The sequence below is a fragment of the Lampetra fluviatilis genome, chromosome 8 (genome assembly GCF_964198595.1).
Source record: "Lampetra fluviatilis chromosome 8, kcLamFluv1.1, whole genome shotgun sequence".
NCBI classification, from domain to species: domain Eukaryota; kingdom Metazoa; phylum Chordata; class Hyperoartia; order Petromyzontiformes; family Petromyzontidae; genus Lampetra; species Lampetra fluviatilis.
This window is the reverse complement of record NC_136282.1, coordinates 10,894,974-10,915,163: the sequence shown is the minus strand read 5'-3', so window position 1 is coordinate 10,915,163 and position 20,190 is coordinate 10,894,974. Positions and strand designations below refer to the sequence as shown.

General features: G+C 43.5%; 1 protein-coding gene across 2 annotated transcripts; it reads right to left on the bottom strand.

The window, feature by feature from the left end:
* Positions 1-1,696: 1,696 nt before the first annotated feature.
* Positions 1,697-19,691, bottom strand: TYMP (thymidine phosphorylase). 2 transcript variants are annotated; one of them, XM_078858811.1, is made up of 10 exons: positions 19,518-19,691; positions 14,420-14,546; positions 12,431-12,633; positions 11,518-11,616; positions 9,574-9,703; positions 9,346-9,464; positions 7,651-7,813; positions 6,680-6,904; positions 4,353-4,493; positions 1,697-2,911 (listed from the first exon to the last, which is right to left on the bottom strand). In XM_078858811.1, the coding sequence occupies exons 2-10, from the start codon at positions 14,544-14,546 to the stop codon at positions 2,769-2,771; spliced, it is 1,350 nt and encodes a 449-aa protein (XP_078714937.1). In that variant the 5' UTR covers positions 19,518-19,691; the 3' UTR covers positions 1,697-2,768. The 2 variants fall into 2 exon arrangements, with proteins under 2 accessions (XP_078714937.1, XP_078714938.1); XM_078858812.1 differs by having other exon boundaries at positions 12,476-12,633.
* Between the last annotated feature and the right edge of the window lie 499 nt (positions 19,692-20,190).

The window sequence follows — 20,190 nt, the reverse complement described above, 5'->3', positions numbered from 1 at the left end:
CTTACCTGGTAAATCAAAAAAATTGTTTAGTTTAAAATGAGAAGGCTGCATGAGACATGATTTTGGAAGATCACCGTGTTACTGTTATGCAGTCAGCCGACGCCTTTGAAATTGCTGTGGGTCCCCAGAATACAAACATGCGACATCAAAGGGGGAGCGTCCAATAACTTCCCATGACAACAAGTTTGACGGAATAAAGGCAAACTGGCACAAGTTGAAGAGGCAATTTATTTACTGGTGGTTAGATCTGGAAAAAAAACATTATGGCTCAGAGCCTCAACGGCAGCCACAAAAAATCAAGTCGAAGTACTATGTAGGCAATATCATGCGTTTCATATGATACACATGAGTCAAAGCGCTGTGGAAAGACAAGACATACACCCTTTAATTCTAGATTTGAAGCTTTCGTGACTGCAAGGATTCATACTCTTAGGTTTTTTCGGTAAAGTCACGTAGGTAAAAAATAAAATTAAAAGTTAATAAAAGTAATAATGGAAATAAAATAATAAATCACGACGTTTCGGAGGCAACACAAGTCTCCGTCATCAGGTGGGACCGTCAGTAATTTTAGCTGTGACGGTCCCACCTGATGACGGAGACTTGTGTTGCCTCCGAAACGTCGTGATTTATTATTTTATTTTATTTCCATTATTACTTTTATTAACTTTTAATTTTATTTTTTACCTACGTGACTTTACCGAAAAAACCTAAGAGTACATACACCCTTGGTTCTGCATGACAGTGCTCCAGTTCACACTGCCAAGATTTACAAAGGCTGGTGTCAAGGAATTCCACGTTTAAGGAACTCCTGCCTCCTGCCCCTTCTCCAGGCCTGGTATCCAGTGGCTCTCACCCGTCACCCAAAATTGAAGGAGCATTTGCGTGGAAAGCATTTTGACGATGATGAGCTGATTGACGTAATGCAGAGGAACCTGAATGAGCTGAAATAAATCGTATTTATGTAGGTATTCAAATGCTTCAGAGACAATAGCGCACTATTGTTTAAACGCACTTTATGCATTTAAACAATTATATGAAGAATATATATTTTTTATCTGAATGTGTTGAATATTTAATGTGGTTCTTAAAAGTGTATGTACTTGGTATGTATGTTCGTCTCATTTTTCAACCACTATCATCTACTGTTGTTATTTCACTCAATTATTTTCTCTTGAGTGTAAAAGTGTTGTGCTCTTTCACCTGACCAAGAGCAATTTACACAAACTGTTGCATCCGTTACAGCTATTACGGACAGGCCCACATCCCACTTTTGAACATTCAAGTGGAAGGGCGATCTTCTTGGTTCTTTCGGTAAAGTCACGTAGAAGGGAAATAATAAAATAATAAAAATAAAACATAATAAAATAATTCTCACGACGTTTCGGCCACAACGCAAGCAGCCGTCCTCAGGTGAAGAACAGGTCTGTCGGAAAGACAGCGTCTGAATGACCTGTTCTTCACCTGAGGACGGCTGCTTGCGTTGTGGCCGAAACGTCGTGATAATTATTTTATTATGTTTTATTTTTTATTATTTTATTACTTCCCTTCTACGTGACTTTACCGACAGAACCAAGAAGATGAATCCCTGCAGTCACGAAAGCTTTAAATCGAAACTTGGAAGGGCGATGTTAACTTTTTTTTTAGAACAATATTGTTGACGAGCATGTCACATGGACAATGCAAGGTTAGTCTTGAAGTGTCTTCCTTACGTGGTAAATACACAACAACGGCATTCACGTTATAAGTTACAGCTTTATTTCACTGTCACATATATTCGATCATACCTCGTAAAAGGGAATTCATTGTTGGCAGTGGAATCTCATTGTAAATGTAGGTGTGGCGAGATCACCGCCCATGGCAGTATTAAATGATTAACATGTTGTATGATTAGCACGTAGGTTTTTACAGTCACTCATAATTCAAGTGTAGTGTTCTTCCACGTTGAGCTGCTGCATGTAGAGCATTACATCTCTCGAGCTTTCACTACGCACTCCTGCGGGCATCTTCTGTGAAGAATCTGCTCTGAAGATGCCTGCGGTAATGTGTGGTGAAAGTTAATTTTTAGCTCAATGCAGTGTTTATACATCATCATCTGCTACAATGCTTGTACCACCCATATAAACCATATAAACATGTCACCTGTGACTTTACAATCGTCCAACTCTACCTTGACCACTCTGAGGTATGTCAATTAGATTGCCCAGTACATTAGACGGTAATAAAAACTTTATGGGAGTAGAGTGGTAAGCACACTGTGGGTTAATGAGCTGCTCTTTGAACATGGTGACTTACGTTCCATTCCAAGCCACGGTTAACATCAGTGGCAAGTGAGATCTGCACTGCCCCAGGCACCCCCTTTGCTTCTCCAACAGTATATAAAGGGCATACTTTTAGAAAAATTAGTTCAAAGCCATATTTAATGCCATAGGCTGCATAGCAAAACAATATAGACCCAAATTTCGATTTAAAGCTTTCGTGACTGCAGGGATTCATCTTCTTGGTTCTTTCGGTAAAGTCACGTAGAATGGAAATAATAAAATAATAAAAATAAAACATCATAGACTCTGTCAACTCTGTCTACTCGACAGACTTGCTCTCCACCTGAGGACGGCTGCTTGCGTTGTGGCCGAAACGTTGTGAGAATTATTTTATTATGTTTTATTTTTATTATTTTATTATTTCCATCATACGTGACTTTACCGAAAGAACCAAGAAGATGAATATAGACCCAGCTAAGCAAGACCACCTCCTGCCACCTGCTCTCAGCCTCATGACGATGCTGTAATGATGTCAGTGACGAGTGTGATAGGAGCACAAGGGACGGGTCCGATGTCCAGTGACTCCTGCAGAGCAGCAACGTGCTCGCCCGCAAGCTCCGCCTCCTCGTGAAACACACGAATCCACTTCTCACCTGGAACACGGGGCGAGGCGGCATGAGCTTTCGTTGAATGCATGATGCACAGATTGTATTTAAACGACGACCATCGCATATTTCATTGTGCGGTCGTTGTCGCTCGACCATTCCCTTATTTGTAATTGAACACTATGAACCCGGCGACCTGAGTTTGTCTTACATCAGTGGTGAGCAATAAAAAGAATACTTATTTACCGAAGAAAGCCACAACTGAGTCCAAAAAACTATTTTTAAGGAGGGCCCTGCTATATTGAGATGTTTTACCAACTCCAATGTCATTGTTATGGGCCTGCTCTCCCTTCAACAACTGGTACTGACCAGGATGGTAAAGATGTTCAAACAACTCCCATGACAAACAACAAGGCATGGGAGGGCATTCATCCAGCAGTGGCATGACAAAGGATTACGTAATAGATTTAAAATATATATTTGTATTGATTGTAAGACTTATTTTTCGGATTTATGTTTCGAAGTTGAATTAAATTATTTAAGATCACATATTTTAATAATACCTTTTTACTCAAGTTTCATCCCAATTGTGCCGTCGGTATTATGTCACGTGACAAAGTATCCATTTGCATCTCATACAGCAGTGCAACTATTTTTGTGAGAACAGCCCATGGAAGTGGACATCACAAAGCTACATCCAAGTTCTCTTTTAAGTAATCTCTTGGTCTACACAAGAGGACAACAAGACTTTCCCACCCACTCAACATTTTCCGGTCGTCCGCACAGCGGCTAACCATCAAGACTTTATGCTAAAAAGACGATCACTGCATCGAGTGCTTTCAGATACGCTTCTGCGGCCGTCTGGAATGCTCTTCCTTCCGATATTAAGAAGCCACTGGAGCTATGCAATTTTAAATCTAGATTGAAAACTCATTTTTTTAGAATTGCTTATTGCGGTTATTTTGTTGTCATTCTCCCGCACACCTCCGATGAGCACGGTTGGCCTACATACTGTGGGAAAGAAGTTCAACATACATACACATGACAGTCAAACTGATTTAGATTTAAAGCTTTCGTGACTGCAGGGATTCATCTTCTTGGTTCTTTCGGTAAAGTCACGTAGAATTAAAATAATAAAATAATAAAAATAAAACATAATAAAATAATTCTCACGACGTTTCGGCCACAACGCAAGCAGCCGTCCTCAGGTGGAGAAACAGGTCTGTCGAGGAGACAGAGTTGTGGCCGAAACGTCGTGAGAATTATTTTATAATGTTTTATTTTTATTATTTTATTATTTCCATTCTACGTGACTTTACCGAAAGAACCAAGAAGAGTCAAACTGATATTCAATTCTCAGAGTTGGAATTTTTCCAAAATGTGGTGCAAACATCCAAACTAAAAAAAAATGTTTAACACTTGTTAAAACGTCACGTGATAAGAACCAGGGCCCGGAGGCCGGCATGCGCGGGCACGCGGGCGGTGTCACCTCGGGAGATGCGGTGTCCGACGGGAGCGAGGATCTGGACGCCGACGCTGTGGTTTACCGGGTCGCCCACCTGACTACGTCCCATTCCCAGCTTCTGCAAAACTATGGCCAAGCCCATTGCATCTATCGATTGGACAAACCCTGGAAGGAGGAAGAAGAAATGACATCCATTTTAGTTGTTTTCACCGGCAAGCAATTTTTGACACTCTTGAAAGATTTTAACAAGAGGCCCTCTGTTGTGGCTGAGAGAAGGAAAAATCCTTCTCAATATTGTGAGGTAAAAACAACGATTATTACACCTCCTCTACGCTTTGTCCACCTCGTCTGCAGGTTGTCCTTTATTTGAATTGGGTTTATATTTGGCCTATCGATTGTTTAGATTTTTTTTTACTTCAAAGAGTTTATTCATTATATCTTTCACTTAATTGTGGTTTAATAACATCTGTACTATAAACACTCTTGGGTCTTTCGGTAAAATCACGTCAATAAAAAATAATAGATCACGACTTTTCGATCGCAACACAAGCAATCGTCTTCAGGTGGGAAGTGAAAGTTCAAGATACGGCGTTGCTGGTCATTACCGTGCCACTTGTCCCATTGTGGGGGCTTTGCGATTCGTTTAAAGTACAAGGGAACGGAGCATGTCGCGACAGCTGCTCTGAGTAAAACTAGGGTTTTAGTACGCATGCTAAACCTGGTTTCTCGAGCCAGCCGTCGACTCACTTTACTTTCTGACCCGCCCCCGACTGGACATCTATGAAAAATATCTTCAGAGCTCATCGGATTCGTCCAGTATAAACGACGATTCTGATTCTGATACTGTGGCAGTAAATTCACTCGAGACTGCTGGGAAGAGGGGACAAAATGCAGTGTACATTTTCATAGGTAAACACATTGTCCTGCGGAGGGAGCTGGTAGGAACGTTGGGTTGCTCGGTCAATGGCCAGGGTCAACAGCGGCGTGGTGTATTCCGCAAATATGGCCGACTATGAGGGCGGGCACAAGCCGGCGTGAGTAGGTTAAACGTTGAGTTTTATAAGGGCACCACGGGGTGACCAGCCCCTCCCCACCCAGCCCCACCCCTCCTACCCCCCCACCCAGCCCCTCCCCACCCAGCCCCTCCCCACCCTCCCCACCCAGCCCCTCCCCAGCCTCCCCTCTCCACCCAGCCCCACCCCTCCCATTTTTGGATGCACGACAGACAGATGGACACAATAATCCCCTATGGGCTGGTGTAACCAGGTGGTTCCTACCAGTATAATTCTGTCTTTATATGGAGCAGAGTGACACACCAGTGAACAGTGCATGTTGATGACGGCCTTCATGAACGAGTATTAACATGAGTTTAACACGTAGCCATTCGCGACCAATATTGTCCATATTAGAGTTTTTTTGGGTTCGATCGCGTGAATATATAAATGTGTCGTTAAACCCACCACCACCCGATACAGCCAATTAGCAAGGTTTGTAACGTATACACGAAACATGCCAATTCGTTACTGGCTGTCGCCTGACGAAACTAGTTGTAATTACCGGTGAAACGTTGTACTCAGATTGTAAATGTTGTGGCTTTGCCCTCCAACACAACAGTGTGCCGTACTAGTAACGAATTGGCATGTTTACGTGACGAACCTTAGTAATTTGCCAGTGTCAGGTGGTGACGGGTTTAACGACACATTTATATATTTACGCAAGCCAACTAAAATAACATGGGTGTTGAAACATCGCTTTGTTATTGTGCACTTCGCTAAACTTAATTTGGAACGTAATCAACCAGGCAGGGTGTTGACTGTTATGTTATCCTACTCTCTGTTGTGTTACATTACATTTCTAAGTATACTAGATTTGTGTTTCTATTTAATTTATACCTGATGATGATTACTTGTGTTGCAATCGAAACGTCGTATGCTAGTATTTAATTTAATTTATTATTTTATCTTTATACGTGACTTTACCGAAAGAACCAAATAATAATTCGCTAAACTTGCCTATTTTCTTGGTAGTCGTAACACAATAATATTAGATTAAGCTTATTATTAGATAAAGCTCATGGCCAAACCACCCAGGATGTGCCCAATTTCGCCAGATCTTTTCAAGCGAAGTTGGGTTTTAGCCTGTATAGTGTTTGGATGAGCAATCACCGTGCATCATTCAGGGGTTGCAGGCTGCTGTGTGGCTATTTTGTGGGCAGTAGAGGACAGCGCAGCAACATCCACGTACGCTCCCTGCTTTCTACAACCCACTCTGATGAGCACGGCAAAGCTTGGCTAAATAACCCCCTAAGGCCCGCGTGGTGTAGTGGAACAGAATACAACATTTCGTGTTACCATCTTGATCCACTGACAAATCCGTGGAGTACTTGGCTGGCTTCATTGTCCCAGAAAAATCTGAATCCCTGCAAAGCCTTCGAGCGACGCCCGCCTCGACACCCTGCGCCGTCAACATCGCCTCGAACTTGACCAAGGCAGAGCCATCCAGCAGCACGCTCCTGATCCGTTCCTCGCCCTCCTCAGCCGATCCCACCTTGCCGATTGCGTTCAGCAGCACGCCACCTGTCCAGCGCAATGAAGGGGCCCGTCCATAAATGATGTCACGCAATTTTGGACGATTTTTGACCCCCCCTCCTCTCGTCGTCACAAAAAGTCAGACCCCCCCCCCCCAAATATGACGTCACAAAGCTCTGCCCCCCCCCCCAAAATATATCAAACATGCTTCAAATCGCTTTAAACTATTGTCATTGTAGTGCGTATTTAATGTGGCGCTGCACTCTGATGTTGTAGGAGAAAACATTTATTAAAAAGTCTATTTAATTAAGTAGAACGTGTTGTCTATATTTATTTAAAGTTGTGCATTTTGATGTGACGTCACATTTCTCAACCCCACCCCCCTCGTCACACATCGTCACAAACGTCTGACCCCCCCAGGTGCGTGACGTCATTTATGGACGGCCCCTTATCGAGCCTATTCCCATCTCTTCCATGAAGTTCTTAAGTCGGTTGTCTCCTTTTTTTTTTACTTTTTCTATAAAGACTCAGACGTTATGGCGGCCGGTGGTGAGGCCTATTGAGCCAGGCAAGCACTCAGTCACATAGCCACTTTAAGATGTTTTTTTGTTCATGTTTTTCTTTTTTGTTTGTTGTGGTTGCACCCGATTCAAGAGCCGAATGGCTCACAGGGCTATACCTAATAAATGAACTTGAACTTGAAACGCTGTTAACATTGCAAGCAGGCAACAATATGAGCAGCTCAAGATTGTGAATATGCTATAAATAAATCAGGAGGATGTGGGCGCTCTCACCTTGCTTGGTGACCAGTTGTACCAAATCAGCTGGACCTTTGCCCTGCATGCATTCTACAGACTCCATCACCTCCAGGGAATTGCCAACCCGGAGTCCGATGGGATTGTCCATCTTACTCAGAACGGCAATTGTGCGAATACCACATTGTGTTCCCACATCGACCTGTGATTGGGATAGAAATGTATTGCTTTATGTATGCATGTTGAATTTATTTCGCACCGTACGTCGCCAACCGTGCTAATCGGAGGTGTTGGGGGAAGGACAGCAAACGAAATACAAAAAGCTGTTCTCGGGAAATGAGTTTTAAATCTAGATTTAAAAGTGCATAGCTCCAGTGGCTTCTGAATATCGGAAGGAAGAAGTGCGTCTGAAAGCGCGTGATGCAGTGACCGTCTTTGCTCGATGGCCAGCCAAAAGCATCATATATACAGATAAGAAACTGGCGAGATCATATTTAAAAGTGGATTGTTAGTGGTGCAAATAGTAACAACCTCACCAAAAGTAAGTTGTTAGTTTTGATCAAAACACTTGAGTGGGAAAATTGTTACATACCTACGACGGATGACTGCATACATTCTGTATGTCAAATTACCCATTATCATGCTTGCCATAAATTTCTATTCTTTAGCAAATATTTGATACTATATTAACTGAACTGCAGTGAATGATCAGCTGCAGATAAAAATGACGAGATGGTGAAATTTGACAGGCTCTTACATAGTGCTGACAAATGTTATCCAAATATGATAAGTCCATATGAATTTTCACCATTGACAAAGGATGATGTGGAATAACCCCTTGACTGTTCAATATTCGTAGGAAGCCCCTTCGGTTTCAGTTGTTCCATGCACACAATGCTCCCCCCAATGGTGCGTGGCTATACATTGTATGCTTAGGAAATCGGGCAGTCACGCACATTTATATTGTTAATGATAGAGCGGATAAGCAGCGCTAGGGCCAATAAGCAAAATGATCAGGTCAAAAGTCCAATTGAGTCATTTCGACCTCGTTCATATGTGCTACATATTTACACAACGCGGTTGGCTATGTATGGTGAAAAAGAAGTTAATTATACATACATAGTGGAGCAGCCTATGAGGAGTTATCTGGCCATCATATATATACGGATAAACCACTTGTATAATAGATAAAGACAATGGCAATGAATAATCTACATCAGTGCCGGATTAAGCTAGCGAGGGGCCTGTAGCATATGATATAAAGGGGCCCTAAATAAAAAAAACACGTAAATATAAAAAACACAATTTTTTTTACTTGAAGAGTAAAGTCATTGTCTTTTTTTTATTTGCTATACAGCCAGATAATGCGGCAAATCGCTAACCTTAAACACCCAGTAGTTCATAAAAGTTGAAGGTAGTATAGTACTATAGTAATAGAGCAAGTGCAGAATCACTGAACCGGAATTGATAGCTTGAAAGCATTAAGCTCGAGGCCCTTGAAAGTGCGGGGCCCGTAGCCTATGTAGCTACTTTTGCTCCCAGGATAATCCGGCACTGATCTACATCAAGTATTTCCTTCTGACACAAGCCACTTTAATGTAATTCAAGTAGTTTATTGTACACTACTCATTATTTAAAACAAAAATCATGTTCTCTACATTTTGAGTTGGAAGGTAATAACTATCAAAACAGGTAATAAATGCCATTTATTTTCTGTTTGTGTGGCGTTGGTACCATTGATATGGCAAGTTCCCGAGCGGAAGCTTCACTCTTGTAGAAAGCAGCTTTTCCAAATTTCACATCCAGGACTAAGGCAGATAGGTTCTCGCATGCCTTTTTAGAAATGATAGACCCTACAGACGACAGGGACAGGAGTATTAGTTGACACAATGAAAGCATACCGTTTCTCAGTTTCTGGTAGAGGAATGCATGTGCATTGTTGTTGTGATTGATGTTCGATACCGGTCACTAGCGGGATGCTGTCCACTGTCGATGTCACATCACGGATCCCGTAGAGTATTCTGTCTGCAGGAACCAGACTCTCTGTCTGCCCCACAATGCAGCAGCCCACCGTCTCCAAGATATGCAGAATCTAGAGTCAATGAGGCCAGAAAATATTCCATGAAAACAATGTGCAGAGGTTTGCAAAGAATTTAGAAAGTAATAAGGGAGATACTGTATTTTAAAATAATTGCAGTACGATTGTTGCCATTACTGGAAGTGATGGAAATGTTTTTTTTCTAAATTATATTTATAACAATGTAGTAAGCTCAGGGGGCCTCGTTAAGTCATTAACTGGCAGAATTTTAAGAAAACAACAGATAATCCTACAATTAACCTTTAATATTTTATTCAAATATTGTATGTTATCACCATTGTAGCTCAATTGTGCTACTACGTGGATCAAGATACACAAAAAAGGAAGTATTCTTCTGTAGTTTCCACAGAATAACTTTGCATAACATCCGGGTAGGTTATACAATATTTATTTTACAATCTTAACGATCTCGGTGCTGCTTGGCAAACAATACTTTGTGAATGTGATGCGCTCCTACGGGCCTTCTATTTTTGCTGCTGGTTGTTGATGCATGACCTTGCCATTTCGAAAGTTGACCATGTACAGTTGTTTTTGGGTTGTTTGGTTGTAACCAGATTGCAATCAGATTTCAACTGTGCAACGAAATCCCCATCGAAAATGAGCATGCATTGCCTCATGGGGTTAACTGTGCCAAAATAAACCAAACCAAGACAAATGTCAAGTTATGGCGAGGAAGATAACGCCCACAGAACTACACCTCCAAGTGTTGATTCAATTGATCATGCGTTATTCAACAACGTTTTCATTTATACTGTACATGCTGCGTGGTTATTTTCAAAAGCCGTCTTGCCAAACGTGCAATCCGTTTTTGGTTTAGCAGGCATTGCGTATTTACGCACGTATGTTGAACTTCTTTCGCACCGTACATAGCCAACCGTGCTAATCGGAGGTGCGAGGGGGGAAAGACAACAAACGAAACACAAACAGCAGTTCCAAAGAAATTAGTTTTCAATCTAGACTGCGTGCAGTGCCAGAAACGGTATCGACACAACTGTGCAACATGAAACCACTCTGAGTTCCCATTTCACTCGTATTATTGCATGCGCGTGGAAGACTAAAGACAAAAACATGCTGTGTGTCATGACGACACTTTTAATCTAGCAAATATAAAAAAGCTTATGTAGCAGTAGCTCATGTTCAACAAGTGTGGTGGTTAGCACACTGGGCTTGTAGAGCCAGAGGTCACTGGTTCAGTTAATTCTCCAGCCGCAGAAGCTTCAACAATGGAAACCTTTGTCCAGCCAGCAGTGTAAATAGGTACAATACGGTTTCGTTGATCAGCAGGTTGTGTTTGGTGGGAACGAGTGTGGGTACTTTCACCTCTTCCGAGGCATCCGGCCATCGTGGAAAAGTAGACCAAACACCCTCTAGCGCTCACACTCATCCAGGCTTTTCCACCAGCAGTTGGTGTGAGCAAAACAAATAATCGCAGGGCTGCCCCTTTAGATTTCAGCTCAATGTTACATATATATCCTTTTTTCACCAGGTAAGGCCCTCTGAGCTACATAGCTCTTTTTCGGAAGCGATTTGGCCACAAATGATAGCTCAATTAAGTGACTTATCATGTGGAATTGTATAGCAACCAAATACTCTCGAAGCGTGCTTCTAAATGTGGAGGGAAAAACGGAAGGACCCAGAGAAAAATCCACGCGACCACGGGGAGAACATGCAAACTCCAAATATCCAGCAGGCGTCAGGGTCGGGATCAAAACCACGACCTCCTGCATGCCAGCCAAGGAAGTTAACATCTCCCAGCCACCGCGGCGTCCCAATCACTTGCACAGGGCCTCTGCCGCGGTCACATTCACCTGTTGCTGACTCTGCTGCACACAGAACCCTGGGATGGACTCGAGCTTGTCAAGCGTGCCCCCCGTGTGGGCCAGCCCTCGCCCGCTGATCATCGGCACCTGTTAGCGCGGCATCCCAGGTAGAGTGCGATGAGCGAGTTTTAAACATCCCCGCAAAGCACGGTCAGTGGGCCTTTATGTTACTGTACACTGGGTGTCAAATATGCAATTCATGGCACAAAGTAATTGTTACATTTTATAAAGTTACGTACTTAGGAGTACTAAAGGTACGTGTGACACAAAGTATAAAATATAGGGTGGGAGTGGTGGCGCAGTGGTTCCCACACTGTGCTGATATAATGGGTGAGGGATATCTGGATTTGTTCTGGGATTGATAAAGGGCTGTATATGATAAAGTTTTGTTTATTGCACTATTCTTTTAACATACCGAGACAGCCCTACTTTGCTGAATAGTAACGAGCAGAGACACCACTTTAAAAAATGTGACCTTAGACATGGTCCGCTTAACCCTTTTCCGTTTCTGATGACGTACGTGTACGTGTACGTCATCAGTTTTTCTTCCGATGATTTATGTGTACGTCGTCAAAACGAATCCGAAAGAAAAAATATATTAAAATTACTTCATCTGTACTGAGGCTCCCACAAGGCCATGCCGGGGTGCGTGTGGCACAATTTGGCGTCAGCTATCATAGAGTGCGGTCATGTCGCTACAGTTCTTTGCGGTGAGTACAATGTCTTTAAAAACGGCGCCGCAATGCCTCTCTAAATAAAATTAACGCCGAGCCGCTTGCGCGTTCCGAGATTCAGAGGCGAACGGGACACCCACCCTACAACTTGCAGACGTCTCGGAATGGGGAAAAGGTTAACGCACAGAGCGGCACACACGAGGGCACATGAAAGTGACTGCGCAAACCTTGCATCCGCAGGCGGCGAGCGCCGGCGCGAGGGAAAGGCTCACTTTGTCACCGACCCCACCGGTGGAATGTTTGTCCACCACCAGCCCGTGCCACTCCTTGGGCCACGGCAGGCGTTCCCCTGAGCTCAGCATTGCGCGCGTCAGCACCACGGTCTCACTCGCGTTCATCCCTTGCAGCCGTATCGCCATGAGCATTGCTCCTGCGCGCGGAAAAGGAGGACGGACAATTTGTGCCGTTTTTTGCCGGCCACAAAATGATATTTACACATTTCGATTTAGAGCTTTCGTGACTGCAGGGATTCATCTTCTTGGTTCTTTCGGTAAAGTCACGTAGAAGGGAAATAATAAAATAATAAAAATAAAACATAATAAAATAATTCTCACGACGTTTCGGCCACAACGCGTATATTTAAATATACGCTCCAAGCCTGGGGTGTTTCATTCAGACGCTGTCTTCCCGACAGACCTGTTCTTCACCTGAGGACGGCTGCTTGCGTTGTGGCCGAAACGTCGTGAGAATTATTTTATTATGTTTTATTTTTATTATTTTATTATTTCCCTTCTACGTGACTTTACCGAAAGAACCAAGAAGATGATATTTACACACTCAAATACTGTGATAGCAATTCGGCACAGTTGGTGTTCACGGCCGTAGTAGTTATGAGACGAGATCGCACAAGGTGCCATGTTTTACAGATGGGCAAAGTCTGCCAGCAGGGCATGGTGTCGCAATGTCGGTTTACCCAATTAAGTAATTTGCAGGTCGTTATTTTTAAATGTAGCAAATTTTGACCATGGTGCCGGCACGCATGGTCTACTCTTTTTAAAATTACATAATGGGATCTTTAAACATCCACTGCGAAGCAGACGGTGTGATCCTCTGGTTAACGCACCCGCAGTATCAACTGCAAACACCTTCATCAGGCGATTTTCCAGAATCGACCGCTTGCTGTGACCACCAGCGAAACGTCGTTACTCAAGTTGTAAGCGCTGTGGGTCTACTCTCCAACGCGGCGACTTGCTGGAGTCGTGACTAATTGTCACGTTTTCTTTACGTGACTAACCTTGCTAATTGGCTGCGTCGGGTGGTGGTAGGTTCGCGACACATTGACATTTACGCGATCTAACCCCAAACACCTTTATTATGGGTTACGAAAGAAGTTCAACAAACATACACCAGAACCCCTTTTAGTGACGGTAATTGGTTCCAAGAAACCGGTCGTTAAGCGAGTATGAAAAATACCTGTTAAAGGCTTACTTTATAATATTGAAACAATGGCTATTAATGCATAAATATACTAACAACATTATAAACACATAATATTAAAAGAAACATAGTTAATCAATGCATCAACTAATATTTACTGTACCCACAACAGCCCGTCGTTAAGAGGGGAAATGGTCGGTAAGTGAACACATTGGGCTCTATGGATGCCCGTCGTTAAGCGATTAGTCGTTGACAGGGGTGCTCCTTTAGAGGAGTTCCACTCTATACTACTATACACTACGATACACTACACTATACACTACACATTACGTTATATGGAGGCCCGTCGTTAAGCGATTAGTCGTTAACAGGGGTGCTCCTTTAGAGGAGTTCCACTCTATACTACTATACACTACGATACACTACACTATACACTACACATTACGTTATATGGAGGCCCGTCGTTAAGCGATTAGTCGTTAACAGGGGTGCTCCTTTAGAGGAGTTCCACTCTATACTACTATACACTACGATACACTACACTATACACTACACATTACGTTATATGGAGGCCCGTCGTTAAGCGATTAGTCGTTAACAAGGGTGTTCCTTTAGAGGAGTTCCACTCTATACTACTATACACTACGATACATTACACTATACACTACACATTACGTTATATGGAGGCCCGTCGTTAAGCGATTAGTCGTTGACAGGGGTTCTACCGCACGTACACACGTCACCGCCACCACGCACGGGTGGCGACTCTGCTCACGTACCGATTTGGCTGTCCTGTATGGTTCCCTTCGCCACTCCTTGAACAAAGAACTCGATGTCCGCGTCCTTCAGGACACCGCCGTCCCGTTTAATGCGGATTATCTCGGGGATCTGAGGAGCCGCATCCATCTGCAAACAACGAGGGAGTTCATCTTCTTGGTTCTTTCGGTAAAGTCACGTAGAATGGAAATAATACAGTAATAAAAATTCTACATAATAAAATAATTCTCATAAATATGCTAAATTCCTCTTGATATGCAAATTATTTTGTCAAGGCGCTCTTCGCCCCTCCATCCCAGCTTAAATAGTCGCTCCAAGCCTGGGGTGTGTCATTCAGACTCTGTCTTCTCGACAGACCTGTTCTCCACCTGAGGACGGCTGCTTGCGTTGTGGCCGAAACGTCGTGAGAATTATTTTATTATGTTTTATTTTTATTATTTTATTATTTCCATTCTACGTGACTTTACCGAAAGAACCAAGATGATGAATCCCTGCAGTCACGAAAGCTTTAAATCGAAACGAGTGTGTTCGCGCTGGATCTCATGCTGGACGCGCGCATGATTTGAGTTCTCATTTATATTGACGTTACAATAAAAACACCGGTTGAAATGAAAATTATAATGTTACAAGTCATAATCTCACCCCCCCCCCTTCAACCTCCCCCCCCTCCATTAATTTGGAGCTACAGAGAAAATACATATATTGGAAAGTATCTTTTAGCAGCCCTTTACAAACATCTAATAGAAGCATAATTTATTCTCATAAAAATGTAATGATTATTTTGCAGCAAGTTTGGTGACCTTAACATTGACCCTCACAAAAGTACATAGCTCGGATAAAAAAAAACTATGTCGGAAGAGAAGTTATGGATTGTGGCATCGGCAGGATCTTGAGAGATGGCTATGATGTAGGGTGCGGACTTTATCCAGCAGTGGATAGACCAGAGCTGACGTTTAAGCAAAAAGGCTAGCTGCATTTAGATAACCGAATTAGTTTTTAATCTGCGTTAATCTTTAATCAAATTAAAAACAATTTACCGTCACTTTCTGTAAAGAAACGTCATATTTGAAGCGACTTTGCGTAATAAATTATTTAATTCAGCTCGATCTTCCTCTGCGTTAGTGTAAACATCTACCCACTCATGAGTATTAATGAGGGGGGTGGGCCTCATGTGGAGTGACGTCACACAGGGGGGTGGGCCTCATGGAGTGACGTCACGCGTGGGACGGACAGACATTTCTGGGTGATTATCGTAGGTAATGTCCAGTTCCAGCTGTTCACGATGTTTTTGCTTATTACAAGTTAATTTATGAAAAGAAGAAGAGAACAACTATGCAGACATCTCTTGATAAGTTTTTCAAGAGGGTAGAGAGGAAACACGAACATCAAAGGGAATTAGCATCTACATCTGCAGAAGATAAAGAACCAGTGGCATCTACTTCTGCAGAACATGAAGAACCAGTGGCATCTGCATCTGCAGAACATGAAGAACCAGTGGCATCTACATCTGCAGAACATGAATAACCAGTGGCATCTATTTCTGCAGAACATGAAGAACCAGTGGCATCTACATCTGCAGAACATGAATAACCAGTGGCATCTATTTCTGCAGAACATGAAGAACCAGAGGCATCTACAACTAAATGAGATTATACAACTTTCAAAGCCATTCCCCGTGTTTAGTGTACAGGCCGTACAACATGTTTGGAATCGACAGGAGTCAAGTTCAACTTACGAACAAATCGACTTACGAACAGACTTCTGAAACCTAGCTCGTTCGTAAGTAGAGGAGTCCCTGTACACATATTTCATCCGGGGTGTATCCGGAAATCAATTGTGTACCCGGCACACCACATTCAGCACACATCTCGATGTGGCTGCGTTTGCTACCACACGTGCAGCTTATTCCAGGAAACAAATTGTCGTGGGAAATTCAGCCTCTACCAAAGAATCGCCAAACTGCAACTGTGGTGAAGCCCAAACCATCAAACGCATCGCCGCCGAGTGTGCCATCCACGCACGCACGCACGCTGGCGATATTGCTGCAATCCATACAGGGTCTACCGCTGCCTTGGATTGGATTGATGAGGGCCTGCCCACGCCGTGGGGAAGTGGAGAGCATAGACGTGGGAGCATCGAAGTGCAGCACAACAATGCATTTTTTTTGCTGCACTTTCCTCTGCCCTGCACAGTGTAGCAACATCTTCTTGGTTCTTTCGGTAAAGTCACGTAGAAGGGAAGTAATAAAATAATAAATAAATAAAGCATAACAAAATAATTCTCAGGTGAGGACGGCTGCTTGCGTTGTGGCCGAAACGTCGTGAGAATTATTTTATTATGTTTTATTTTTTTTATTATTTTATTACTTCCCTTCTACGTGACTTTACCGAAAGAACCAAGGAGATGAATCCCTGCAGTCACGAAAGCTTTAAATCGAAGTGTAGCAACAGCCTCGAAGACGAAGATGCCTACGAGAATGTGCTGCACGCTCTGTACACGGTGGTCAACTCTCCGAGAAATAATCGTGGCTCAACTTCTCCTTTTACCCTCCCGAAATCTGAGAAGATTGGGCGTGAAGAATGTTGACATGTACATTACAAATTGCAGAACCGGCCCCAGACCTTTGGGGGCCCTAAGCAAAATTTGGTTGGAGGCCCCTTTGATGTATGATTTTTTTCACCCACGAGCTAGCAGTGACTCTAGGGGGCCCTCTGCTGGCCACGGGGCCCTTTGCAATTGCAAGGGTCGCTTAGTGGCTGGGCCGGCTCTGACAAATTGTTACATAATTTCAAATGCGGACGAAACGCAGGTAATTTAGGACGGTATAAGTATCTTCCTGTAAAATGGTATGACAGGAGTAGATTGAATGATATATTTGTTAAATTCCCCGCTGGGTTAGAGTAACACATGCATGAGAGAGCAGTCTCGCCTATTGCGGTCATCACATTACATTACAACATTCCTGGCAAGCGTGAACGAGGAGGTCAAAAGGACCATCCAGATTCTAGAAGCTGGACAAAGAGCTCCCTCAATACACAAGTTGGGAGGCCCTTTCGCCAGCAGTGACGTGAACAGGAAATTGCAGGGCTGCGCATTTTTGATTTACCTTGTTACAAACTGTTGAAAAATAAGAACTGGAAAAAATATATAACAGACTTTATCAATTTCATGTTATTATATATACACACGCGTGACATATGCTATGCAATAAACTTTACCATGTAGTGAGGACATAAGGTACAGTGGTGGGAGTTAACACAATTCACGATGAACAAATTCTGCCTGGCGATGGAGGAAGACGTCTACAACTCAGGAGGTAACACAACACACAAGGCCTTTCATCCCATCAAGAAAACAGCTTTAAAATAGTTTTTTTTTACAAATGTACTGTAACTGAAATATACGTGTTGAATGGGGTGATTAATACAGTACATGGAATTAAAATGAAAAAGAGGAACACGTGTGTGATGTGAACATTCCAAAGTGTATTACATCGTTCAAATTTACACCATTGGAACCTCATTTGCCAGTAGAAAAATATGATAATTGTTTTTTTACCCTTTTATCTGGCAACAAAACTGACACCTTTTTTTACAAGGAGTCATGCTCTAAGGCAAGCTGTCTCGGGTGTGGACCAATCAACTTCAAGGACAGTGCACATACATTATCAGAGTTGTGTTTTTTGTTTGCATTATGGCTGCAGGTATTGTGGTCTATGCAAACATGACTCCTTGTAAAAAAAGGTGTCAGTTTTGTTGCCAGATAAAAGGGTAAAAAAACAATTATCATCGTTCAAATTGTTAATAAAAGTGTGGTTTGGGCAGGACACGTCTTGGGCTTGACACGTCTTGGCCAGGCTAAAGTAGTGAACTATTTGTCTTTTGCCCACGTGACACTTTTTTACTGATTGGCCGTGTCGGGTGGTGGAGGGTTACGACACATTTATAAATAACGTGATCTAACCCAAAAACTTTATTATGAATCTCCCGTGCAGCCCGCACAGACTGTTTCGGCAAGAGCTGTTAGCGAGTAACCACATATGAAGGTCGGCACGGCACACAAGGGGGTCGGTGGCCAACACCACGCCCGCCCGCCTTCGTCTCCCCAGTGATGATGTTTACACGCCACACCAGGTACTCATTTGAGGCTGAGTCGACCTAGGGGAGGCCCAGGACCGGTTCAAATAATCGTCACTGGTGGTGTTCGCCTTGAGCGGTAATCGAACCCGGGTCGCCGGTTTCGTAGTGCTAACCCCTACACCACCGCTCCCCTACTTCCAAGAATAAACTCACGGAGACGCATCAACAGGAGAAGACGCTCACAGACACGCGACAATTGTAAAGAGGAAGACAGAGAGACGCAGAGAGACAGGGAAACATCTCCCTTATGTGTGCGGGGTTTCCGCAGGACACACACAGAACACGCGTAGAAGAGACTCCCGTACTGCAAAACACATGAGCTAGCAGGATACGTGCAGTAGATGAATGATATTAATCAATGATGTCATCCGCGATAATATCGGATAAGAGGAATACAATTCGCGGCTGCTAAGAGGGAGTTGTTTCATAAAGCGTCTGAGATGTCAGCCAGCGAGGGGATGAGTCATCAACGTCGTTGTGCTGGTGGATTGTTTCATTTCGAAGTGCATGGCAGATGCGGCCGTCGTGTTAACCGAAGCAATGTCATTGACTACTTGACCTGCCGCTGACACCAGTGCCAGACAGAGCATGGGGCATGTAACCCAACAAACAACGCGTGCCCACGGATAATAAACCAGCGACATCCACCAAACCTCCGCAGAGATCTATTGAATGGCTTTATCACCTCGATATGTACACGGTTGTCCAGAAGTATTGTGACCCCCCCCCCTCCCCAATGAATTGACCCCTGGCTTTTTTGCCCTTTGCTCATTCATTTCCGTTTTCGCACCCATCGGCATGCAACGATTATTACGTTTTAGAGAATTAAGCGGGGGAGGTCACGAGACATCTGGATCACCCTGCACACCATAAATCTTGCTAATCACACTTTCCATTTCGAAAGAAGCCCGTTGCATCGCTGCACCCGTGACCAGATGTCCGACGGCTCGGGCAAACTCACCTCTTCGGTGTCGTGGTGGTCAGCAGTTGAGAGGACAAGCTTCTGGGAGTCGAGTTGTAAGCTCAAGGTTAACCGCACTTCTCCGCACAGCGCACAGCACTGGGGGAAAGCGAAGGGGGGGAGGCAATTTTTTTGGTGTCCTCACTGAACAAAAAACGCCCTTTGGCCGACCAATTCGCGTCCCGGCATTTTTTTTTGACTTGGCGATTTGCAATCGCTGTGGTCAAACCCATGTCCAAATACCGTAACCCGGAATGCACCCCCACCCACCCACCAGATCTGCTCTAAAAAATCGCGTCTCTAAAACGCGCTGGTGTTCAGCCAGCCAGATCTGGCAGGTCGTCATTCCCTTTTCATTGGTGTGGTTTCAATTCCCGAGCACTCACTGCTCGACGATTTGGAATTTCCTGCCCATCGCCTCTCCCCATCGAAGTGCTTAAACAGCCTTGATCAATGCGAGAAAATGTGTGAACGAACTTTGGTTTCAATCTTTAGTTTTATCTGTTGTAACTTGAACAGTGCTGTTTGTCGCATGGCCATTAATTTTGTCGCGTGGGTTATTTTGAGCTTGTTGTGTGCTCCAGAAAATGTAGTTGTTGTTGTTACATATTTTTCGGCAGCTAAGCAGTGTTGAACCCGTGTATATGTTGGATGGATAACCACCATGCGTACA

Bases quoted from the DNA above. Each gene is read 5' to 3' on its own strand.
- TYMP (XM_078858811.1), bottom strand. From the start codon at position 14,546: ATGGATGCGGCTCCTCAGATCCCCGAGATAATCCGCATTAAACGGGAC. The intron at 12,634-14,419 runs GTACGTGAGCAG...TTCCGCGCGCAG, and splicing joins CATACAGGACAGCCAAATCG to GAGCAATGCTCATGGCGATA. The intron at 9,704-11,517 runs GTGAATGTGACC...CATTGACTCTAG, and splicing joins TGCAGCAGAGTCAGCAACAG to ATTCTGCATATCTTGGAGAC.